Source organism: Ambystoma mexicanum, chromosome 6q, assembly GCF_040938575.1.
Source record: "Ambystoma mexicanum isolate Mex_15411 chromosome 6q, UKY_AmexF1_1, whole genome shotgun sequence".
Taxonomy (NCBI): Eukaryota; Metazoa; Chordata; class Amphibia; order Caudata; family Ambystomatidae; genus Ambystoma; species Ambystoma mexicanum.
In genome coordinates this window covers 986,468,755-986,496,032 of record NC_090937.1, presented here as the reverse complement: position 1 = coordinate 986,496,032, position 27,278 = coordinate 986,468,755, and the positions used below count along the sequence as shown (strand labels likewise).

The window sequence follows — 27,278 nt, the reverse complement described above, 5'->3', positions numbered from 1 at the left end:
CACCAATGAGTGCAAATGAAAGCAGTGTGTTCGCTGCCCTCCTTTGATTTCTGCTCATTCATAAGAATCTAGACCTCAGTCATTATTGTTTGTGCGCATGGACATTTCCAGTATCATGTCTGTGCTTAATGAAGTTCTGAGCGAATTGTATGGTTGTAGTGTGCTTTTTTGTATTTTGTGTGTATTGTATGCGCGCACACATATTCCAAGCATACCTTTGGTAGTTGTCATGCATGTCGGTGTTGTTTATTTTTGAGATATTTCTCAAGATTTTTTTCAACCTTCACCACTCCTAAATAAAGGCTACGTGTAGGGTAAACATTTCAGAAATTGAACCAGTTTTGAAACATATTCCCTGATAACATGTTCTTTTTGGATTCGTGGAAAACCCAACTCAAAAATGATGTTTCCATGCAAATTGGATTTTTACATGACATTACCCTTGAATGATCACCAACTTTGGGATGTGTTTGAATGTGGCCCATTATTTATGCCCCTATACAAATATCTTTTCAGCTAGAGCAAGTCTAAAACAAATCTCTTGAGGCATCACAACGGTCACCATCACAGGACAAAGGTACTGTGTAAGAAATAAACCTATTTGCAACTAAGCTTTGTGTGTCTATCTTCAGCCCTACCCGCTAAGCGTGGAGATCCAGAACGGAAGAAGGGAAAACATGTACATATTAATTGGACTGCTGCAGTGGCAGTATACTTAAGGATACATGATATTTTACCTAGAAAAGCAAACCAACTTTTTCCTCTGTAACATTTGACCTCATCCATGAATTCATAACATTTGGCAAATGATCAATCTTGCCACGTCCAAACACTCATGCCAGGTTGTAGGAACGTTTTGCAAATAGAAACATAATGTTTGTGCAGTGGGTTTTCACTGATTAAGAAAACAAGATTTTAGGATGAATAGCTCCAAATCGTCCACATCAATTTTCGAGATTTTTTGCAAACACCTCAACCCTTATCCTGAATTTGTGCATGATAAAAACATTTTGTGAAAATGTGATCAACCAACTCGAAATGGCCACTTTTTAAGATAAGAATAATTTTGTGATAGATTCGTACATGTTGTCTGGAATGACACCAATACACGTCGACAGAAGAAAACACCAAAGTGTGCAATGAATGGATGAAAACATGATATGCCTGGATTCAAAACAATGGAGGAAAATGACAAAGAGAGGAATGAATAGACACAGATACCACACACACATGAAGACATTCAGCGGATGAAACGAAAGCACCCTGGGTAAATCTTGCCTGCAGATTGGGTTGGTAGGGGCGGAGACGGGCCAAAAGGGAAGGGACACCCGTAGGGAGAGGCATCTCCTCAGCGCCGGGCAGAAAAGCGACGTCATGTGCATGCGCCGGTGCCGGAACTAGATTGGTGAGCTGTCCCAGGCTGGTATAATGAGAGGGGGTGCAACGTGCCCTCCCTCTCTTTCTTGCCGCCCAGGACTGGTGTGCTGCTCATGGCAGCATGTTTTGTTTCCCCACCCACCCATCTTTTAGATCAGCAGGTGGAGAGTTTTGCAGTAGGTTGGAGCACATTGCATTGAATTGAGCAAGGGGCTCAACCTTTTGGGTCACTGGAAGGGAGATTGTTTGCTGATTTATGTTAGGGTCCTAGGTTCAGAACGATGAGGTGGCAGGCGAGGGGCTCCTAGAGCGGACTTCACCGGTCCATGTATAGGGTGAGTGTGTCTGGTTGGTGGTTTAGGGGGTCACATATTTCCCTCAGGCCTTTCCGAAGGTATGGGGGCATTGAACTTGCTCACTCCCCCCACTCTAGAAGACATAATGATGATGTAATGATGATGCTGTTATGACGTCCCAAGGACGTTACCGTTGAATGATGTTTTTTATGTATGGTTTTTGTCACATTGTGGTGATGTAAGACATGTAATAAATGCAGCTTATTGCCTTCCAAATGAACATGTGTGGTGTCCCTCACTGGCAGTGGCACCTGCGTTGCCCATGGAATAAATCACCCAACATCAAACACGTGGGCACATATTCTGCACGGAATAAGAGGGAGCACAATAGCCACAGACACCTTGCCCCTAAAATATGCACATACTGTGATGAAATGACTACTTCTCTGTAGGTTTATAGTGGTAGTTATTACTTTGTAAACTCGTATTGAGCCCCACACTACATCTAAACCGGCAGTGATCTCAAACATTTAGTTGAAGCACGCACCATATGAATGATACAGCTCCTTCCCTTTCATCACCCACCGCCCCTCTTCCCAGCCCAACGCATTCCCCCTCTTCTCCTACACAGTCATGCAAACACACATTTACCCACTCCCTCACTTCTCCAACAAAAACATTCCCCCTCCTCTTCCACACACACACACTCATTCACAAACACACACACTAACAAAAATAAAAAATACTTACCTCGCTCCCGTGACTTCCCTCGTCTGCCCGAGCCTGACAGGCCATGCGCGCTCTTGGTGTGCGGCAGGGCTATGACAGTTTGATTTAGAAAGACCGCTCTGAGTTGTCTCCAATTGGTCTTTCTAAATCAGTCTTTTTAAAAACTTTAAAAATACCATTTTGCTTAATGGCGTCACCAGAGCTTTGGGATGTACAGGAGAGAGGCCTCCCTGCCTCTCTCCGCCTTGAGCCGGAGCTCCTTAAGTTCCGAAAACTCCTCATGATCTTTCTCTTCTCTTCCTCTTTCTCGCTCTCTCTCTCCTGCCAACCCCCTCTCTTTTTCTCTCCTGCCTCACTCCTCCTCTTTCCTAACTCTGCTCAGTTTTGACTGACTGGTCGCCTGGTTCACTTCCAGAGCGTCACAGGTCCTAGGCTCCCCGCCAGTCCTTGCACATGCCTCTGGGCCTCCGCACTATGTTCAGCACTACTGCACTTTCAGCATATGGTCCATGTGAGGGGTAACCTCTGTGCACTTAACCCAGGGCCCTGCTGGACTGGGCGCACTTGTTCCCCAAGCACCTCCGTCTGTACACTTGCTTGACCTGAATTTACTAGGCTAGTAAAATCTGTCCTGTCCCCCTTTGTCTCCCCTTTGTCTCCTCACCCTAGTTTGGCTGCGCCTGAAACACCTCATGCACTTTCACTTGGAGAAATGGCGTCAGGCCTAGTGCGCTAGTTACATTTTGTTTTTTTGTTAGATCATTTGGAAACATCAAGGCCTAAGAATGACTACTGTATCCCCTTGCTCGAATCCCGCCTTGAAGCGCTTTGAAGCACTTCGCTAGTGTATAAGCGCTGTACAAATAAATAATCATAATTACAATACATTGGATCGGGGTCCGCATTATTAAGGCAACCCCTGGCTGTTGGAATTTTGGGTTTGAGTAATCTAATAATATCCCTTTGGATAGGAGAGGAATTTAACCTTAGCGACACTCAGTGAATTTGTATATTCAATGGAAAGCTTTTCCTTTTTTTCGTTTCTTGTTTTTTCTAATTTTGCAGTTTTTCCTTTTTCCTGTCTCATTTGTTTTCAATTATCATTGTGATTTATGGTGTAGGATTCATTTAGATGTTGTTTGCTTTTTTTGTGTCATATACCTGAAATTGAGCCCACTTTAAAAAGAACATTGCCAAATATTTTTTTAAAATACTATTGAGGCTCTTCTACAAAAGATGTTTTATGTTTTATATTAAATAATGAAAAACATTTTGGAAGTCTCTGGTTAGAGCTTATGTTCAGTCAAGTGATAAAACTGAAGGATATGATTTTTGACAATGACATGATGCACATGTAAGATGTTATTTTGATTAGATATATAAAATCAGGACACCATCTGGAACTACGGACTAGTCCACTCAGAAAGTAGTGATCCTTTGGCCTGAAACAATTTTCCTGCAAAACGTTTCTGCTTTTTTGGTTCAGAGAAAATGAGGTGTAGATAGGTAATAGACATACTGTATCACCAACAGATTACAACCTGTGGGGACATATATTGTTAGGAATTTTGGGTTTTAGCAGGCTGATTACAATCGTGGAAACGATACTCTAACTTTCATGGTGCCAATTTGCATGGTAGCTGCTGAGGGTGTCTGTAGAAAGTTGCTAGGTACATGATTGCGCAACACGTTTCTCAGCATGGGGCATTTTGAAAATGAAGCCCGATTAGCTAAGCACACTTTCTGCAGCAGAATTATCTGCATTATGTTGTGTTGCAAAGCTTTGCCTGGTCTGCCCACACGGCTGGCATTCTTTCACACCTATTATATGTGCAGAATGTTTATTTGCAGACAGAACATTCAGAATAAATGGTGAAATGACACAAAAAACATTTTTTTAAAAGAGGGAATCAGTAGGAAAAACATGTTTTTTTATAAAGTGTTCATGTTACTACATAGAAAAAGGTGAAATCATCATATGTTGGGATTTCCATAATTAAGGTACAAACACATATTGGTACATGAATCACTGAAAAGGGAACACAGTAAAAAGTCTACAAATATTGGAAATACCAATGTTAAGCTACCAACGCCCATTCCAAATAAACAGAGTTTCTGAAATAAAGTCCATCACCCTATAAATTCAACCTCAACTCACATTACACCACTACACCACTACGGCACAGAATTAATAACACAAGCCAATTGGGCAAATGGATACATCTATGCATCAAATCACCCTCCTCTGCCATGGTCTTCATCACTCACAGAGGAACAGTGCAATAGCATATCTTTACTGTGCACTAATATATGACTGTTTTGTTCGATACCAGGTTATCCACTGTTTATTGTTCACTACCGATATATTTTATATGTACTGGTTTCTACTGGCCCAATTACCTGTTAAAGGGCCACTAAGAATGTGTAGTGTGAGCACTACTCAACTTTTGCTTGACGTCTTGGACCCCACCTGCTCTCCTCTGCCACCCTCCTATTCCTGTAGCCACCCTCTCTCCACTCTTCGCCTGGCAGCTCCATGCACTTGTTTATATGGTCCCCCATTCCTCCCCCCTTCACTGCCTTTCCACACCATCCCCACCTTTTCAACCTCTCTAAATGGCACTCTCACTCAACTACAAACACTCTAACATCTTGCTTTATATTGGGACTTTGGTATGCCGATTCTATCTGTGGAAAATCCTCCTTTCTTGCCGGCCACTGCGAAACATGTACCAGTGCACACGACACGACTATGCACCCTGCCTTGCAGAGTTATTGTAATCCCTTCTCCAAAGCCTCCTATTTAGCCAAGCAATCTGGCCTGTCCCTCCACCCCACTTTCCCACACTCTATTTTGCCCTAATTCCTTTGAGCATATCTCCAAATGTCGACCTCTTGCACCAACCCTTCTCATAATTATCCACATCTATCAGCTTCCTTCTTTTCAAAACTCCATTTGACCTGCTCACGACCTACTGTTTACCTGCTCATGACGTACTTCTGAAGTCCCAGCTGTGTTCCTGGGAGACACCAACTTCCCAAACATGATTGAGGCTCACCAACATGAACTCAACTTCACTCTCTCGGATCTCAGACAACTCTCTGGTTGGTCTTCACAACTAGCCTGCATACAATCTTTCCAACTATCTTGTCCTCATCTTCCTCTCATCCATCCCAATTTTTCTTCCAACTTGATCGATCCATTTCCCTCAGACCGCTTTCAACTTCATTCTCTGTTTCCATCCCCCGCCACACTCCATTGCCCCTTCACACATTGAAACGTGACTCTTGGTCACCCTGTATTTACACAAGTCAGGATTTCTATACAAGCTCGTTCTCCACCTTTCACAAATTCATTTGAGCAGGCATTCCTTTTCATGTTATCTTGAAGGCTCCTTCACTCCATCTCGCCCTTATCCAATACCCTGGATCGGATCTCAACCTCGGACCACAAACACCAATTACTGAAATCTCAGTACTCTACTGGCCTTGTCTCTGTCAAGGAACTACTTCTGTCTCTAACCATGACGCAAGACTCTCTGGCAACTTGATCCCTTGTTTCTGCCACTATTCCTGTAACCTATGCAGGACTCAACAGTACATTATTTCCTCCGTGTCCACACTCATTCTCTTCCTCACTCTCAACAGATGATTTTGCCTCCGACTTTTCCAAAATGTACAACACATGTGACACCTTTTCAATCTACCTTTCTCTCCCTACTTCTGCCTCCTCTCCTCCAGCACCTACTGTAATTTTCCTTCCATCACCCGTGCTTAACTTGCAACCATCTTCCAATCCACAAGCCTGTCATGCACGCCTGCTGACCCTTTCAGTCCACATTCAAGGAATTGCCACCACCAATCCTCCCAACTTTACCTAACATTCTACTAAGACGCTGAGCTCAACCGTAGTCCTCAGCAGGCCTGCTTACTGCTCGAGCCTTCAAATGGGGCTCCATATCTATTGCTGTGTCGCACTTATCAATGTGCTGAACCTTTTCACCTACAATCCTCATCCACCTTCACACACTGACTCCATGTGGTGTGGCTTTCCACGCAAAGTCTCTTTCCTCTTTCATCCTTCTGGTTTCTAAATTCACCCACACACCAGTTCAACCCTCCTTGCCCATGTCCACCCTGTGCTGCCTCTGCTTTCACTCATTCAACCCCATGGCTCTCCATCACTGGAACTGTATAGTGCATGAACGCAACATCTTCCCCACATTGACAGGGTTTAAGATTTCTCCAAAACAAAACCTCCTACCAACTGCCACATATAAATATTGAAAATATTAATAATTGTTCAAGTCAATGCCAAATAGTCACACCCATTGCACACCTTTGCTGCCAGCCTTCTATGTTTCCATCACCCCCTCTATCAAAAGTGTCATGTAACTTTGCAGCTGTTAATGTACAAGTATTAACAAGCACCTAGCAATGGTATTAGTCTGCCCACACATGACATAAGTATAATGCTTGTGCGGATGCATTCTGTTCTTTCTCAAACAAATACATGGAAATAAATGGAAAAATGTTTTGGCATGAGGAATTCCCAAATGCCATTCTCCACACTGGGGGCAAAGGAGCTTTCTCCTAGTAACTTTATTGAAGTACATGAGCATTTTGACAATAACAGGGTTGCTCCTCTGTCTCAACCTGCAAATTTGGGATGTAGCCGCAAGGAAAGAGCTAGAAAGCAAATGTCCCCATCCTATATCGTAATTAGTTGGTCATAACATTGTTGTGGATGAGGTGATAGAAATAGCGTCCGAAATTGCTCTAACAGGTTTTACTCTTACAATTGTTAGAGTCAAGTAATTCATGCACATTAACCCTGAACCCAACTGCTTGAACTGTTTTAACTTGGCACTGAAATCAAATCTCTACGTTTGCCTATTGAAGAACTAATTCAAGAACTAGTGCGTTCTTTCATAAGGGATCCTGTAAACTCTAATAAGGGAATTTACCCACATGCTGTTGCTTTCTCCCCTGTTCTATCACTTGCCCTGAGTACCAGAGGGACTAGTGTTAATGATCGAGCCATTAAGTCAGGTAATCCCTTACTGATGGTACAGGATGCTATTGGGAAGTTTACCAAGTGGCATCCGCCTCCTATGGCTAAGTCCGGAGGGAGATCAAAGCCTATCCCCACCATCCCCACTTTTTATCCTACCTTAGCCACTTCTCTAGCGGGAAGTGTTGCCTGAATAAGGACCCACCCGACAGGGATTCCCATTTATTAATGAATTCCCCCACTGTGGATGCCCTGTATTTGATGAATGTTCCAGAGTTATCCTGGAGCCTGAAGCATTGAAGAAGGAGTGCATAGATTGGTTTAGAAGCAAGAAAGGCTGTTGTTCTGTTAGTAGAAGTAACACCAAGCACGTAGAAGGTGTTCTTGTCCCGGCAGCAAACAGTAGGGGATATATCTTAAGTTCTCTTTTTTTTATCGCGATACGGCTTACAATATTTTAGCCATTGACTTTAAAACAATGACTCCAACTGTTTTGGAAATTCAGGTCAAAGGGATTCTGCCGATTTGTGTGTCACCTAGGGGCTGAAATAGGAACTATTGATACCTTGGCCCCCTGTGGAACAAGTCCACAATGGAATCACCTACCAAGCCAATTGTCCCTCACCCTTCTTGAGGCCTGCTATTGAAATCGATGAGCTTAAAGTGCTCTCTTGAAGTATTGGTAGGCTTATAGATGACTATAATTGGGTTTAATTTATTAGCATGTATGGTATCATCTGCTTCCCGAGGCTTTAATGCACGTGACAATGGAAGATTATGCCAACTAAGATATCCCGGCTGTTAGGTCCAAGGGCTCAAAGGAACGGCCCAGGGGGAGCTTAACTATTTGGCTCAAAAGTGATCTTATTGCAAAGGTCGAAGATGAGGGAACGTAACTATTTGCTCCTAGCCAATGTTTAGAATTGACCTTATGACAAATATGCCATACGGACATTGTTTCGTCAAGAATCAACATTGTAAAGTTGGAAGTCATCTACAACGAGGTCTGGTATGGTTTTAATAATGGGGGATTTTGACCTGCAACTGGAACCACAGCCAGAATTGTTGGAGTTTATGGACGAGGAAGATGAGGTTTGGAATATTTCAACTCTAGTCCCACCTAATACTGTCTAGCAGTATAAATACACACCTGATTCAGCTACAGTTATGTTCAGACTGGGGTTAGAGCATTTAATAGCCATTGCTCCAGGTGATGTCCCACCGGCTTGTACTTTCAGAAGCTGCATTATTGAGAGTTACATTGATTACATTTTTCTGGACCCCTCTAATTGGGAGGCTGAGAAAACCCTTAATATTTTGCCCCGTTCTTAGGCATCATAGCCTTAAATCAGAGCAAAGTTCCCTGTTAGACCCTATTATGCTAAACTGTTCTCACAATAAAGCAAGGCTTAATTGGGATGATTACGGTTCAGTTATGGCCATTCTCTTTTTGGTGGCACTTCCTCACATAGAGGAAGGTTTCCCTTTGAGCCTGTCTAATGAGGAAGGGATTTAAATCTTAAAATGATTACTATACTTAGGCAACAGATAACCATTCCCTGTAAACAGACTGGAGCCAAAAATACACATAAATCTCCAGCTGGGTGGTTTGACTCTAACTGCAGGGTGAAGAAAACTGCTCTTTTAAATAATTTCAAATCTACTGATCCGGCGCAAGTCAACAGCGATCTCTTTTAAGGAAAGAATATAGATAACTTTTAGCTCAAAAGGAAAAAGCTTACACGATCTCTAGATGGTATGCATGAATGCCGCTATTAAGAACAAGGATCAGCATGCTTTTTGGAAATTGGCTTATCTGATCGAAAATAACAAAGGCCAGCTTTCAAATTCACTGTTACATCTGATAACTAGTATGGGCATGAAGAAGAGCAGGCACACACTACCTTGCCAATTCCCGCCCCCTCACCTCCATCATATTGGAACAGTCGGAGAAAAGCAATAAATGTGACCCCCTGCATTGTTCCCATACTACATCAAGTGTATGAGAGACGGTATGCACTCAGACAGCCATACAGATTGTACCTTCATACTGAAAGTGTGAAAAGGTATCACATGGAAGAATGCGACATGGAACAATGTCGCCTGCCAAGATGACAGAATGCATCACTGAATATTATTGACAGACGTTAAAGTGAAATCTGATGAAGACAAAGTGATGTCATAAAGAAGATATATGAACCTATGCTGAAACAATATGAAAATACTTAAAAGTAACAATGTAACTGAAGCACTAAGAGTAACATATACCTAAGGTTAAAGTAATCACTGATATAAAGAAGATGAAGTAACTTACTGACAAACGCGAGGTAGTCCTATCGAGAAATATATAATGTGGCAAGGACGGCCATAGTAGGAAAATGGACTCTGGCTCACGTTGTACTTAACCAAGCTACCTCAGAGACAGGCCGATGCTGTAGGAACAGGAGACACAGAAAGACAGCTCTTTGTGCAGAGCCGATGATGAGTCAAGGTTTGCCTTGAGTTAAGGATGCTATTTTCAACAGATAAGCACAGAGCACAAAGGGAGTATGCAGATAAGCTCTGAATGTGGGACATTCTTCATAGATGGAAGAAGACGAAAACATCTGTGAGAGTCAAACTGTTGGTCAATTAAAGCATTCAAAGTTCATATGAGATAGAGTGAGCATGTCTCTAGAGGCCAAGAGGAGCAACAGCACCCTGTACAATTAAATCAAATAGCAGTAAATGGAAGGTGGAAATAGACACATTTGTGGTCTCTTCACATGTGACTCAGAAGTCGAAAACAAAGGCTATTCATTAGAGCCTTAAGCTAAGATAGTGGTGTGCTCTCACTCCTTTGAATGTTCCAGGACAGTGAGCAAGCAACAAGGTCATACTACAAATGGAAGACTTTGGCTGATAGCCTACTGATGAGTGATAATGGACTAATTGGGAAAATGTGGAATAGTCTGGTGGGATTCAAACACCTTGGTTTCGTTTCACGTACATGCTGCTAAAGAGACAAAAGTCCAAGGTTGGGATAGTATGCCAACCAATGAGTGGGGTCGAGGGACAACCTAACTTTCAATGTAGCTTAGACCAATCCACTGTTGTTTCATCTGCTATAATCAGTACTATACGCATTTAGAGGTAGTTCAAGGCGTGCTCTATAGATAAGGGGGCGCCAATGATGCACTTACCCTTAAAGATTCTAAAAGTAGACACTTTCCCTAAACTAATCCCTTCCCTTGATAGGTTTTGCACTTTGCCTCATAGAATGACATCATAGAAGATGCATATTGGGTTATAAGACCTCCATGTAATCAAGCATCTGTGTGAGAGTGCATGCATCACTCCGATGTCTGCCAGTTGACCCTGCTATATTTAACCGATAATAAAGTAGTACTTTGCCATATTCCTTGAGTCTGTCTGATTTCTTGGTCTGATGTCATTAATGTAATTCCATCTAGCACAAAAGATGCTTCAAGGTGCCAGAACACAGTAACTTCTCTGCCCTGTATTAGGAAGAAAGGATAGTGTATATGAATACGCTGGGTGCAACTGATAGCCGTCCGGGTCCCCTAGTAGTGAATTGGGAATATTTGATTTTCACCCTTAAGGAGGTTGGGGATGCTGTCCTAGCCCAACATGATGGTAAAGCACCAGGACCAGATACGGTACCTGCAGAAGTATTTAAATATGAACCGAGTTACTGAGTCCCATATCTGTTGTTAGTTTTTAATTCATTTTGTAGAGTCCATAGGGTGCCCCCAACCTGGCGGCAGAATGGGGATAGGGCAGATCCAGGAAATGATCACCCTAGCTCCCTCCTTGATGCCACCGACAAGATTTAAGGCAAAATTGGTTCTAGTGCGTCTAGAGCAACAGGCCACTGAGTCGAATAGTATAAGTAGTGCCCAGGCGGGGGTTAGGAGGGGTATACGTATCACAGAGTAGACCTTTGGGCTTCATTTTTTATTGAAAAATATGTGTTTTTGAGTCATGGGATCTTGTATTTTGTGTTTATAGATTTAAAAACAGAATTTGATTGCATTCCCCCCATTTTGCTTTATACCGAAAACGTTGCTGTGGTTGGAGCTGGTATGGATGAGATATGCACTAAGCAATTTATGGTTGAGAAGGGGGTGAGGCAGGGCTGTGTGCTGGCCCCCACCCTCTTCTCTATCTCTTTTAATGATGTTGTTGAATTCCTTTCAATTGAAAACGTTGATGCTCTTAAGCTAGCGGGCGATAGAGTCTGCATTTTTTCATGTATGCAGATGATGCTGTACTAATCGCCCGCACCCCAAGCAGCCTGAAGAAACCTGAAGAACCATTTGTGATTTTTTTGTCATAGGAAGGGGTAAATGTAAATACAGTAAGAAAAAAATGAATGAGCATTGGGAAGAAATTGAGCAAATCTACTAAGATGACTGTCTCAATTAAAAGATGGGAGCTCGAGGAAATCAAGTTGTTTCACTATCTTGGCTTTCGTTTGGTGACCACTGGGAAGTGGGACAAACTTGTGGAGAGATCCCATCTTTCACTGGTATGTAAAGCCACATCGATTGAAAATTTCACAAGGAAATTCGGGAATAATGTTGTGTATCCAGCTTTAGTTTGCAAGTGGTTGGGGCTGCTAGCTATGGGGCAGAATTGTGGGGCTATAGTAAATTGGGTAACTTGCCCATAGCTGAAAATACTTTTCTGAAAAGGTTCCTTATGCTCCCGAAGAGGACCGCCAACAATTTGATTTATATTGAATTTGATTTTAAATGTTTCAGTGATACTGTCAATATTAAACTATTATTGTTTTTGGTTCAAATCTGGCATAATGACGAGCTAGTTTAGTTTGCTATCGCGAGGCCCTCAGAGACTTAATGACCTGTGAAGCAGCTCTTGGACTCTTGCATTGCCCTGGCTCGCCTATATTAGATCCTCATTATGCTCCTTGAATTTGGGCAATATATGGTCTGAGCCATGGAATGTGCATGGCAAGACTCAAGATCTCACCAAAAGAGCCTATTGGGATCGAGTATCTTCTTTACGATTGTCTGATTGCCTAAAGTTGCACAAAACCTCATGGGGTGGTGAAAATAAACTATTTGGCATAGAGAAACTGTTTGCATGCTCTCTTTATATGAAGATGAAATTGAACACACTCCCGTTAGCACCTGTAACAGACCCCTGGTACAAAAAGGGAAATGTCTGGTGCTCGTTTTGCCCTAAGATAATTAAACTGTTCACCATTTTTTGTTTGCTTGTCCAGGCTACTCGTTAAAAAAGGGAGGGTCGGGGGGATGGGGTGCTCCAGTTATGTTTAAAAAACGACGGTGTTCGTACTTTACATGATGCACAAGTTCTGTGTCGGGACTCCTCTGTCCCTGATGTGGTGTATGCTGTTTCACATTTTTTAGTGAGAGTCTGGAGAGTAATAAATTGCGATCTTTACTATGAATTAGTCTTTATACAGTGTGGTTAGTTTTACAGATAATTCTATCCGTTATTCTATGCATTGATGGAATTTTAACTGATGATTTTTATCTTTTTGTTATCATGATTGTTGGATGTATTATGAATGAAATTCTGGAATCATTAATCCAATTTTATCTTTATTACTTTTTTGAAAAACAAAACTTATTTTAAGTATCCCGCTTGAATGTGAACGGTTTTTTAGATTTAGTTTAGCCTATTCTGGACTTTCTAGTTTTGTTTCTACTTTTCTCCGCTGCTTTGTACTTGTTCCATGTTGATTTTGTTATGACAGATCTCTTTGCGAAATGAAATGCTTTACTGATTGTGAAAGGTTTGTAATAAACCAAATACACTTAATAAATAAAAAAAAAAATTATGAATGAAATTCTGGAATTTTAAGTGTTGCATTTTTGCTGTCTGTATTTGCTTTGATGGCAGCTAGCCGAAATAAAGCTTGTTGAAATTGAAACTGTAAAAAGTGTTAATTGTTTCAGTATCGTATAGTGTAATTACCAGACACACCACACAAATCTTGCAATCCTTCATTGTACTTGTAAATTGTTGATTTACATAATTTCAGCTTCAATCCAATTTTCTACATGCTAATTTTTGATTCAGAATCGGCTTGCACCACCTATCGCTCAGAAAAGCATACAGTTGTTAAAGGAATAAGTGTTGTGTTGCTGTTATATTCTCAGGTCAAGGTTTGCATACTCCCAGTAGGTTTCTCATAAAATATTGTTTGGGCATAAATGCTGCTTCTGGAAGAACAACCAGTATAAACCCCAAGTGCTCACAGAGAATCCCATTCCGTTCTAATGTTTTTAAGTAATCCTCACTCCCCAGCAGGACTTCTACTGAGATTCGACTAAAACAGTTGTCCAGGGGCTAACAGCGTCCAAAGTTTTTCAATATCCTAGATCAATAATTTCTGACTTTTGTAAATCAAATACTGAAAGAGAAAATGCTGTTTCACATTTTAAGTTGTTTAAATTTCACATATAGTATCAATCGATTCGAGCACGGGCCATCGTTACATATGATGATAAGGGAGAGATTAGCTTCTAAGCTACATAGCTAATTGTCTAACTATGTAATACTGCGCACGTGATCATATCAGGAACATTGATAATTCTGCATGTGTACAAATAGAGGAGCTATTTTTAGAAATATGAAATGGACAGATACCAGATTCACTGTTGTCAGGGGGGAAGTACAACAAAAAAGCAACACAAAACACATGTATGTTCTACATGAGGCTGTTGACAAAATATTCGGGCTAGCAAACCACTCATTATTTCCCTCTTCAGCCAACTTGAATATTTTTCTAGACCCTTGCTTTGTAGTCCTTTCTACTCGTTTGCTCCCAACAACAAGTTAAGTAATTAACATTGCAGCCCTAACTCTAGTTCAGCACGGTTGGCAATCTCCATGCAGGTGAAAAAAACAAATGTTGATGTCATAGTTTATTTAATTTTGTGACAGCAACACAGTTCATATCCACGAGCCACACAAGGGTGTAGCCAGAGGTGACTCCACAGAGGGAAGGAGTTAGACGAGACCTGCCCATGGAAGCACGAAGGTGGCTAGAAACACTCTTTCAGACAAGATCTGTCATTGTTTATGTGTTGAATTTGTTTTGTTAGAAATGGTTGTTTTAAAGGATAAAATATCCTTTCATCGACACCCGTTTTGCTGTGGCATTTTTGCTGAAAAAGACTTTTCAAATTTTTTGGGGGCGGTGGGCAAGGGCATATAAAGGGTTGGGGGACCGGGAATGAAATAAAATAGGTAAATGAGCGAGGATGAGCGGAACCCCCCCCCCCCCAAAAGAATTTACAAATCATTTCAAAACGTTTTGAGGCAACAAATTCAGCAGCAAAAACCCCTGTCGTAAAAACGTGTGTTGGTGAAATGACATAGAACCTTTTAAAGATGTGCAGATATTGGAAGGCATTTTGTGCCCACAATGTCAGCCATGTAGGCACTGTTTCTTCAAGTGAACATTGTAGTCATTTATGCAATCACAATTTGCATGGCAGTCTTCATTGCTAAAGCTGCACACATATACATTCAGATACACATTGTAATACATGCGTGCAGATTCATTATTTTAGTGATTTTGTTGGGGTCGCAAGCAAGTAACAGTGTGTTAGATACCCATATTAAATTAATGGGATTCCTATATAAGCCTTATGTTGTATCCATAAGAATTCATTTATTTTTCTATAAAGCTGCAACCATACATCTGATTGGACAAGAATCATATGCCTGTAAGGAAACAATAACTAATTATTAGCCAGGGCACTCCTGTGAAACAATTTATGCTAAGGAATGGTGTTTCCAAAAGTACCAAAAGACACATTATTTACGGTGACAATTAAGTGAAGTACATCAGTTATTGATAGGTTCATACTCTTCTAATCAAGAACCGATGTAACAGTCCCTATTAACAGAAGAACATTCTGATTTTATATCAACAAATATCAAACACAGGTGACCTTTACAATCTTGTTCCACAATATTGTCAAGTATAGATGAACGCACTGGGAGATTATGTTGATAGCTTGTTTAAGACATGCTTGAGTTTCAGGAAGGCCATATTTTATTAACACAAGTAAGGAATAGCAAACCGATCTACTAACATAGGTGAAAAAAATAAATGTAGGAGTTTCTTTTAGGAATTAATTATAGTTTGGAATTGCCATCTTCATAATAAGTTAACATAATAATAAGCTACAAAATATTGAGCTAATAATCAGTGGATGTGGTTCATTACGTTTTTATTTATAAAACGTTACACAACATTGATTGACATAGAAACCGCTGATATGGTAGGCAATCCAGTACTGCCCTCCAATAGAATCAAGCATTGGCAATGCCAACAGTTTGGGCTTTGAGAAATTGCACTTGCTAGGCACAGCCGTAGTGGTATTAACTGGATATTGATGTTAGCTGGTGCAAAATCTGCGAGAGTGAAATCTAATAGCAGAGCCTGGCAAATGCCTAATAGATATATACAAGCCAAAACTGTTAGCTTTGCCAATGCTTGTTTTTAACAGGACTCCAGTGAAGGACATCTTTAGTTCTTATAGACCGTTTGGCCGAAGGTAGGCCTGGTTAAGTAATTTTTATTACGCCAGTAGAGAGTTTACAGCTCCAGTTCAGTCATTAACTCTCAGAAGACTGCTTTGAAAAAACACTGGGAGGCACTTTGAATGCAAAGCTTGATGGAAAGGCTTGATTAAAGAGAACTCAGAATTCCAATGGGGTGGTGTTTTGAGTGGGGAGGGGCAGGTTCTGGGTGGGAACGGCCATAGGGATTGGCATGGGCAGTTAATGGGTGGGCAAATAACCAAACAAGACATACAAGCTGTGTGTCCCTCCTCATATGCCATTTCTCCCAATCTGTACTCACATGCAATAGTTTTGTCTTAAATAGCCCAAACTAAAAATGGCCATTTGTGATAGAAGTACCAGATGTTTGTACCCTCACTGTATAAAAGCTTTGTTTATCAAAATGCATCACATTCAGATTCAAATTTTCTCTCTACATCACCTATAAAGCATGAAGATTGACTCGTTTCTGCCCATAATAGTGTTACACACACAAGCATTCCTCAGGACCAAAGCACACACAATTGTAAACAGAGTAATGTCAGCATCTAATGGGAAGGTGTCACAAACCAAATTGTGAGAACTAGCTTCATCAGAATCATTCAGTGTTATGTATTCCTAATGTATTTGCACATCAGTACTTGCACTGAAAAGCAGTGACTGGTTAAGTAACATTCTGGTCTAGTACAAGTGAGCACAACATTTGATGTGGTATTTTTTGACTGTACTGTGAGCTGTCGTTGTGATGTGGAGAAGCTCATTAGTTAAACTGTGCTACAGTGGCACTTATTGTGGTACTTTATTTGAAGTCATCTTGATAAGCTAGGCCCAAATATATCAATAAGAGAAAATAGTAGCTCCAAGTGTACGCGAAAACCCAGTTTTATTGAGATACAAACGGGCGCTGGGAGAGCGTAAATCTCTAAATGTTGTTAAGAACTTTATTTTTGGCTTGCATGACACAGTACACTTTGCTTATCTCGCATCTACATAATACAGATTCGCATTACAAAATTGACAACCCCACTCCCCTTCTAAACTTTTACATCGGGTGCATGTCCACGTATATACCCATATGAAGAGGTTACAAACAGCTAGCTGTGTGGCATGGCCCATCTTCCACGCTATCATTGTCCGAGTTTTCAGTGTCTGTGGAGGTTTCATCTAAGTACGCCCTGAACGGGGCCCAAATGTCTTTTGGTTTACACAGAGCAGATATCATATTAACATAGTTTTCCTCACATTCATTCACGTAAGTGAGGGTCGCAAGGAACTGTTCTGTTGTTGGAGCCTGGCCGCCCTTCCATTTTTGGAGGATGCATTTCTTCGCTACTGCACAGGCGACGTTGAATAGTCACCTTGTTTTTTCCGGGGCCTTGCCAATGTCTCCAAACAGGTATTTAGTTGGATTGAGGTGTGCAGGGATTTGTGTTATTTCTTCAAGGATGTTGGCCACTGCGAGCCAGAAACCTGCTATCTGGGGGCTGGCCCAGTACATATGAAACGAATCCGCACCAGGAGCATGGCATTTCGGGCAATTGTCGGGGGTGGTCTTGTAGAACTTTGCCAATTTGGCTGGCGTGTAATGTAGTTTGTTCAGAACCTTGAATTGTATCAGTCTCAGGCCTGCATTGAGTGAGATTTTTTTAGAAAGGAGGCAATATCTGGCCCACTTCCCCTCTTCGATTATAATATCCATGTCTTTTTCCTACGATGCTTTGATGCTGTTCGATGATTTCGTGTGAGCCTGCACAATATTGTATAATTTGGACACCCCAGTGCCTGCCTGAGAGTACAATGACTGGTAGCATGCATGCTCGGGGGGTTAGTCTGGGAATGTTGGCCACCTTTCTTTGAACGCAGCTTTCATACGGTGGAACTGTAGGGTGGCTAGTTGACTGCTCCCCACTGTGTTTGCGAAGACTTCAGGAGTTACAAATTTACCATTGGGGAACATGGTTTTCATTGTGAATTCATATTCGGGTAGCCAGGTTTTCTGGATGGCAATGTCATACGTCGGCTTAATGCCCGGGAAGTTCCAGAGCGGGGCTTGGGACTCATAAGGGCAGTCTATGTTGCAACTGTGCAAGAGGCGGGGTCAAACTTGCAATTGTCTTTATGTGACTTCATAAATATCATGGATCTCAAATCGGTCGGGCGGACCGAATGACGCTCGATGGGTATATGTGGTGTGTTATCCGAGGGGTCCTGCCAGAACTTTGCATAGTGTGCCTGTGCCACATAGTAGTACAATTCGAAATCAGGGGCGGCAAAGCCTCCCATATCATAGGGTTCGACCAATTTGTTCCATTTCATTCTATTCGCGCCACCGTTCCATACGAAGGTGGTGGCCATGGAACGCAGGTTGTCGAAGAAGAGTTTGCCCGGCCATATAGGCACATTACAGTAGATGTATAGGAGTTTAGGGAGTACCGTCATCTTGAGGACCGCTATCCGGCCAGCAAGAGATATGGAGAGTCTGGACCAAATTTGAAGCTTAGAGTGTATGGTTTGTAGCGTGGATTCATAGTTATTTATATAAAGAGTTCTTGTTGTGGGAGACCAGGATCCCCAGGTATCGAATGTGATCGGGAGCCCACGACAGGCCATGAGTGTTTTTGGGGCAAGTAGTGGCACGTGTCAACGGAAAGATCTTGGATTTGGATGTATTGATCTTGTAGCCTGAGTGTGTAGTGAATTTGGTAATCACCGCTAAGATGGGGGACAGGTTCTTTTCTGGTTCCCGAGCATATAGTAGTGCACCGTCTGCATACAATGAGATTGCTTGGTATACCCCGGCCATTTTTATACCCGTAAGGTCTTGTTCACCTCTGACTGCAGCCACCACTGGTTCAATGGTGAGGCCAAAAAGGATGGGTGAGAAGGGGCATCCCTGCCTCGTACCCCTGCATAGCGTAAATTGATTGGATAGGGTACGGTTGGTTGGAACTCTGGCCTTGGGAGAGGAGCCGAGTAGTTTGACACAACCTATCAGGTAAGGGCCGAATCCGAATTTATAAAGAACCTCAAACATGTAAAGCCACGATACTGAATCGAACGCTTTTCCGGCGTCAAGTGAAATGGCTGCTGCTTGTGCCTCTGGTTTGATCTGTTCTAGAACACTGAACAGTCTGCGCAGATTCAGGGCCATGGATCTCGTAGGGATAAATCTGCATTGATCGGGGTGGATAAAGGTGGACATTTTGGGAGCAGTCTGGTGGCCAGCACCTTTGCGTAAATCTTAGCGTCCGTGTTAATCAGGGACAAGGGACGGTAGGAGGAGCGTTCGTATGCCGGGCGTCTAGGTTTCAAGAGCACCGTAATGACTGCGTCTGACATGGACTCAGGGAGTGAACCAGCGTTCATAGCCTCCTCCCAAACAAGGGGCAATATTGGGGTGAGTATCGGAGAGCATGCCTTATACAGGTCAGCGTTTAAGCCGTCCGGCCCTGGAGTTTTACCCGCTGCTAGTGCCTTGATCGCTTCAGCTATTTCTTCAACCGTCATGGGTTGTTCAAGGGACCAGTTATCTTCTAACGTTAAGCTAGGGAGGGAAATCCTACTTAAGTACGACTTCACATCGTCCTGTGTGGACCTATCGTGGTTGGCATAAAGATTGATGTAATAGTCCGTGAACTCAGAGTTTATTTCATCCTCCCCATGCACAGCCATCCCCCATATGTTAGAATACTCGCAATAGGGGTGTGGGTATGGTCATTGCGAAGTATACGGGCCAGATGGTGGCCCGCCCTGTTGCCCTCCCCATATTTGCGTGCCCTGGATGCGATGGCCATGTATTGTTGTTCTTTGGTAGCCAGATCGTTAAAGGTTTGGAGGTTTAGACTAATGTCTGCCAAAATACGTTTGTCATGGGTCCTACTATAGGCAGATTCGAGCGATCGCAGGATTGATTCTGTGTTGCCCAAGTTGGTTCTAACGGTTCTGAGGAGACCAGACGTCTTGGACATAAGGTTGCCCTGTACCCACACCTTAAATGTTTCCCAGATGGAAGCCCTGCTGCCCACAGAGCCCTTATTCAGTTGGAAGAACTCCTCTGTCTCAGTGTATAGAGCCTCCACCACATTCGGGTCCTTCAGTATATTGGGGGGCATCCTCCATCGCTGTGCAGGGCGACAGATGAGTAATAGATTTAGAATGACGAGGGAATGGTCCGAGAGTGTGCGCGGAAGAATATCGCAGCATTCGATGGAGTTGATGAGGGGGAGAAGATGAGCCAGTAATCTATTCTGGATTCAGAATCATGGACCGAGGAATAGAAGGTGTATTTTCTATCTGTGGGGTGGGTCCCTCTCCACGCATCAGACAAAGCTAGTTCCTCCTGGGCTTGGTGTATGATGTTGGCTGTTTTAGTAAGAGCTCTAGGCTTATTTGGGGACCTATCTAACGTAGCGTCAAGGATAGTGTTAAGATCTCCTCCCCACAATACCCATGCTTCCGTTGTAGGGCCAATCTTTGCAAGGAGGTTTGTGTAGAATTCTGGCTCATCCAGGTTCGGTCCATATGTATTGACCAATATACATTTTCTGCCCGCCACGGTACCCCAGACCACAACATATCTGCCATGTGGATCAATTATAGTTTTCTCGGTGGAGAACCCTAGGGAGGAGTGTATTAGCGTGATGACGCCTCTGTTTTGGGAGGAGTATTCCGTATAATACCTATTGTTTCCCCACTGTCGCAGGATACTTTCGTTGGTGGGTTTTAATGCATGAGTCTCTTGGAGCATAGCGATATGTGGGTGGTGTCTGTTAATGTAGGCGCCTACTTTGCTAGCTTTCACCCTGTTGTTTAACCCCTGGATATTCCAGGTGAGCAGTCTTAGTTTAAGCCCGCCCGAGTGCATTAGTTTTCTGCGCCATTTCCGTGTGTCATATAAGAGTGTGGGGAAGTGGATTTTCTCGTAGTGGAGGACAGCAAGTGAGACCGTGAGTGCAATTTTACCAATGTTTAAGACAACCGAACATTGTGCCTGGTGCCCAACAGGGGCTGCCTGCAGCATTAACGTAGTGTTTGAACAGTGAAGCAGTCCCCTGTTGCCCATACCCACCCCCTCCCACACCATTGTACCCAACTTGATGATGAACCCTTTTAACTAACTTGTGGACGTTCCCAAAGAAGGGGACGAGTGCAGCAACTCCGCTTCGAGGTCGAGCGCATCTCATCCGGCGTTGCTAAAGGATGGAGGGCAGGGGAGTTCTCCCTGCTGCATCCTGTTTCCAGCGTTCACAGTGGCCAGTATAGACCAGTCCTGGCTGCGGCTGGGATCAATGAGTAGGAAAGCAGGTTATACGGGTTGTTGCCAGTCGTTCTGATCGAGTTCCTGTCTCGTGGGCGGGAGGGGTATCGAGGCTTCCATGTAGGCCAAAGCTGAGGCAGGAGATTCGAAAAAATTGTGCTCTTCCAGCATGTTGTATATGAAGTTTTGCTGGAAAGAGAAGGGCGTAGGGGACCTGTCTCAGACGTAGCTGGCGCTTGACAGTTTCGTAGGATCGTCTTTGAGTCTGGACCCCTGCGGAGAAGTCCGGATATACATGGATGTTGTCGTTACCAACCCTAAAGGGTCCTTTCTCTCTTGCCAGTCTGAGGATGGCGTCCCTGTAGTTCAACAGTTTGGCAATCACCGTGCGGGAAGGAGCCCCTGGTCTGGGTGGTGGAGCGAGGGTACGATGTGCCCGCTCGATGAGGAACTGGGGTGAGAGTGCCTCCTCCCTGAGGAGAGATTTCAAAAGGTCTGCGATTCGGGACTCCATTGGGCCTTTGCAGAAGGTCTCTGTTAGGCCGACTATGCAGATGTTGTTCCGTCTGGATCAGGATTCCAAATCGTTGCATTTATCACAGAGTTTATTAATTTCCCCTCTGAGGAGTGCGATGTCGTGGGTGTTTTGCCGAGTAGAGTCCTCATTCGTGCCAATTCTGTTTTCAGCCTCTGTGATTCTGGCACTTTCCTTGTCTAGGCGAGTTTTTAGGGAGCCTATCGTGGAAACTATGTCGTCAAGTTTGACGTTAATGGCCAGGAATCCATTTTGAACTGTTGTCAGCAGGTGATCAAATTTCGTATCTTCTGCATTTAGGGGTGAGGCCGGAGATTGAGGGTCTGGGCGTTCAGGAGATGATTGTGTGCTAGTAAAGGAGTCCATCGGTCCTGTCTTCCTGGACTTGGCTGCGTTTTTTCCAGGCATTGTGGAGGTGGAGAAATGGCCTGGGCCTGGTTGGGTGAGAGGGCAGCGTGTTAAAGCGTGGTGGAGGAGGGCTCAGGAGAGCACAATGCCCGCAGGGATCCCGGTACACCCGAAACGGCGATTGTTCCAAGATGGCGTGTTCCGTGGCGTGAGCGGTGCAATGACCACGGACGCTGACAGGCGTGAATTTTCACGGTGTAATTTGATGGTAGAAGCACCGAGCCAGATGTGGGGGGGCACAGGATATGTTTGATTCGGGTCAGAGAGTCCCACACGTGCCCCGCGCCCATCCGCCGCGTCAGCCCAGTCTCATGTAGCTCTGACCTCGGGAACAAGGGACGGGGTCGGGAACGTCCAGTCCAGCAACGATGGTCCGGGAGGCTCCGGCGCAAGCACCTTCCACCGAGGGAGGGACGGGCACAGTATGCCCAGAGAACGTGTGGCGCGAAGTGTCGTGGCCGCAGTCCGCCAGTCCCGCTCCGTCCACTGCGAGGCCCAGCGTAAGAGGGAGCCGCGGTGCCCTCGTAGGTTCTCGTGGAACTGCGAAGCGGCACAGGCCTGTGACCTCAAGGTCCACCAGGGTTCCCAGGCTAGGGAAGTCCGATTTCAGTTGGGATTTCGCCTGCAAGGTCAGGATGTTCTCCGGGAACAGCGCAAGTAGCTTAGGAGGTTCGATGCAATCCAGAAACAGGGCATAATTCAATCAGGATTCATGCCGGAGAGGAGCTCCTCACTCAAGCGGCCATCTTGTTGCGCAGCAGCACCCCCCTCTGTTAGAAACAAGTTTTTAAACAAAGAAATCGTCATAGTTGATATCAAAGTTAGCAGTCATAAAAACCTTCTGCTCTTTCACTCAGTTGGTTGGTACAGTATAGCACATATTGTTACATGAATGTGAACCTATTATTGGTTCTTCTACAACTAATAAATCCTCCTATGTTCAACCTTCTACAAAATAGGCATTTCAATCTAGCATGCTATTGGTTGGCACTCTACTACACTAGTCAATAAGAGTAACATAATTCGATTGGTCGGCTGTTTGCTCATCTAACCTCAAGCACATTTATGCACTGCCAAGTTGCCTGGTGAGAAAGGAGAGATGGGTGATCCACTATGATCCAGTTTAAAGAAGATACTCCCTTCTCGTTCTCAGGCCTGAGGCCTTATTTGCCAGTCTGTTTGTGGCCTGGGCAGTGGCAGGTGCACTATCTAATTGGGCCTGGAATAAAGGAGCATTGTTTGGATCACGTGGTAGAGGACCACTGTTCAGAGCTCAATTTAATCTATTTATTGTAGTTTCTGCTATTCTGACGTGTGTGTTGTCCTTCTAACATGTGTGTGCTGTCCTTCTCAACGCTATATGTTAATTTATTATGGGACCAGTTGGCCCGGTAGCTACTCGCACCTGGCATTCAAGGCTATGTCTGTTTCTTACTGCTACCAATTGAAACAAGTCAATTTAACTGTGATAATTGCAAACTGTGTGCCCTTGGGAAACATTATCTGTGACGGTTTCAACTTCTAAGCAAAACTCTTCTTGCACACTGCCTTAGTGCTTGGGCTTACTGTATGAGCCTTGTGAGGCCTGGGATTTCGTGTTAAGCAATTTTATGTCATGGTGCAGTGTTTCAGAATTGAGACTGTGAAGGATTTGGTCGGAGTAATGGCAGTACTTTGTTTCATTCTCTGCCATGTTAGTGTTCTCCGTGTCTTTGCATGCATGCATGCTACCATTCATTATTGCCAGCACATGTATGCAGCGACCTTGCCCATTTCTATACCACTTGTATAACCCTGTCTGTGTATTCTGTAATCTTTCTACTTATGTGAATGTAAACTACCTGTCGCCCTACTTTTGTCCCACTACCTAGTCTACTCTAAATTTGCGGCTGAGTGGCCCTTGATGTTTTACTGACTGTTTATAGACCCGTTCTCAGCTTGCATTCTCGCACTTGGGAAATGGTGGGGGCATGGCTGGACCTTGTGCAACTCACATCTCCATTACCACAATCTTTCTCTAGAATATCTCATAGTGGAAGACTGCTTGGTGCATTGCCGTTATATGTTAGCTGGATATGATTAAGACTGCCTTCCTGATGGATCTCCATTCAACACCAACCTGCAATCTTCAGACTAGCTATTATTATCCTTTTTGCATATGAATACAATGTGTGTGGTTTCCAAAATTCTACATCATGTACATGTGAACCAACTGGAATATAATCCGAGCCAGAAATGTTTCTTGTTTTTTCCTGATGTAAGGCCAACACAACCCCCAGCCGGAAAAAAGGTTTAAAAATGTTATTCTATATAATAATAATTGCATTTTCTGTTTCAGAAGAGGCGTGCCAACCCTTTTTGATGAAAAGTCTGTAGCTAGATCACCGTCTCCCCCTAGCGAAGATATGGAGTCCCAAACTTACTCGAGAGCTCAATCATCAAAAGATGAATATGCCAGTGGAAGGACTCCAGAGCAGGTACGGTGCCCCATATACATATAACTCTCCAAGCCTTAGTATGCCATTGTCCTGGGATGATTAGCTTCCGTCTCAGTTCTTCTCTAGTACACTCTCATGTACACCTTGGCCTAGACCATTAATCTTCACTTAGCCCTACTGGATTAGGGTTCCCACAGGCCTACTTAAAAAATGACTTCTTTCATTTTTGAAAATGTGTTCAGTGAACAGAGCCTTCAGTTTCCGACCGCTTTATTGTGTTTTTATTTATGTGAGGGGATGTGCAACGAAATGTCTGTTGCCTTGGTACAGGGTCCCCTCACCCCTCTGTAGCTTTGTCCTTGCCCCTTTTCCTTTGCCCATACCTAAATGTTAATAAGGTGCAATGTGTCCAAAGGGGCCACTGGAGTTGGAAGACCTATTCTTCTTTCCACATTTTTCACATTTTCTGTTTCTGTTGGTTCTTAATAACAGCATGAGGATCGAGGTAGGAACAATGGGAACACCAGAAGTTGCCCCCTTTTTCCTTCATAAATGCTTAGTTCCTTTTCCCATTGGGCATGTGACCTCCGTATCAATGCCTTAGGATGCTTAGGCAATGCAACAATATCAAATGACCATTTCATTATATACATGATGTATAGTAAGAAGACAAACCATCTATGGGAGATTCCCATTGAGAGATCCTTCATCGAAGAAGGAATGACAGTCCATCTACAGAAGCCTTAATCTCATTCCCATAGGGAGCAGGGTCACTATTTTGGGGTCATTCGTTCTGTGGTTCTGGCTTGTGCACACAGTTTTCACATCCGGTGCCATGTCCCGCAATCTCCATCTTCTCTGCACTCCACTCCATTTGTTCTCCCAATCACAAGAATAGTCTATGCCCCCTCCTCACTACCTGCTCACCAATACTAGACCACATTTACCTTTTATTCACTCTGCCCTCTTCTCTCTGCCACACTTCTGCCTCTGACCCCCATCCTCTGCCATTGGGGACGGCTCCATTCTTCCCCTGTAACAGGGGTGTTGAGCTACTTCTCTTCTATAGTGGGGGCATGTTCTTTCATAGGGGACACTCTGGTGACCCTCACTTTTTTCTGGTACAGGGGCAGCTGTGTGATTGGTGTCCTAGCTGTCCTTTCTGCACTTCGCCACATAGCCTGATGTTTGGTGCAGCCTGACATCCATGGAGTGCAATGGAAGATGTAGAAAGCCGGTACACATAAAAAACAATGTGGGACAGTGACCCACTCTCATTTGTAAAGCTCTGTGGTTGGAAAATAAAAACTCTTCAGACTGGCCCTGATGGACTATGTAGGGGCTACCTGCAACTTCTCTGTATTCCAAAGGCCAACTTTCACCTGGTGTCAGGGCACTGCAAATGGAGCGGAGTGCAGTTACATTTCTGTGCAGTAATCCCCAATTGATGTGCTGTGAGACTGTGATGCCAGGGTAAAAGAATACTACATTTTAAGAATTAATTGCCAATATAGGATGACCACTTTATACAGCCCAGGAGGTAATGTGAAAGTTGTAGCTAGGTCCTACACACCCTGGGTGCCATCTCAGGTATGCTAAGCCCTCCATCAATATCTGGTCTATCCTATATGTTTGTGTATATATCTATGTAATACCTAGCACTATTAAGCCCCCTGGTAACTCTCGCCCCTTGCAATACCAACTCAGACAAACAGTACTTTCTTTTCATTGTCTTGAAATCTGGTATAGGATGTCCAAGTCAGATTTACTGCGACTTCTTTGCTTTAGTTCCAGAGACTGGATCCGCCTCAATTGATGCTTTTAACAGACCGCTGAGTCTTCTTTTTATTCCTTGTGCACCTTGTGAGACTGAAATGACTAGCCCCAAAGCTCAGGAGCTGTTCTTCTCCCCCAAGCTCCCTGTTGCCTCTAACAAAAGACTTGCTTACCTGAAACCTCCATTATCTACCACCTAGCAAAGTCTTGGGATATTTAAAAGGAAGAGAGAATCCTCAAACCGTGTCTCAACTGCTGCCTGGCTAAACCAGGGGCACACCCAGGAACTGCCCCTGTATTTAAAGCATTAAGAACTGCTGACAACAGGATTGACCTAGCAGAATGTGCAATAGGAAGCACATGCTTCAATATAATTTCTCTGAACTTTTTTTACGGCTGCTTGTTCAGGCTCTCTCTCTCTCTCTATTCTCTATCTCTCTATCTGTCCCTTTCTTTCTCTCTCTCTCCCTCTCCCTCTTCCCTGCTCTCTTTCTCTCTGTCCCCCACTCCCTCTCTCTCTTACTCTCTCTCAGATTCTCTTTTTCTCTCTCTCTGTTCTCCTCTCTCTGGAGCTTGCCTTTAGTAGTCTGTGCTCTGGCATGCAGATATGAGGGAATGTTTCCTGTGAGGCAGAAGGGTACTTTTCATATGGGGTTTTATTGTTTGTGCTTCAGAGCTTGATGAGCCTACAAAAAGATGTATGTGATAGCGAAAGGTGAAGCTCTATTAGGTTGGAAGGAGCGAGATAAACAAAATACGCATCTAGATCCCAATGCTGATGAACAAGTGTTGAATGTGGAACAGCATGGGCGAAGTGCCACAAGCAAATGAATGATCCCAGAGTATTCACTGTGGACATAGGGTGTCTATGGTG

The 27,278-nt window shown here is 43.6% G+C and overlaps 1 protein-coding gene across 1 annotated transcript in view; it reads left to right on the top strand.

Moving 5' to 3' along the window:
• Positions 1-27,278, top strand: part of LOC138516409 (EF-hand calcium-binding domain-containing protein 6-like) — a 697,038-nt gene that overhangs the window by 442,186 nt on the left and 227,574 nt on the right. Inside the window, exon 14 of the mRNA XM_069631506.1 lies at positions 24,529-24,667. Coding sequence (XP_069487607.1) covers positions 24,529-24,667 — 139 coding nt within the window. The remainder of the gene's footprint in view (positions 1-24,528; positions 24,668-27,278) is intronic.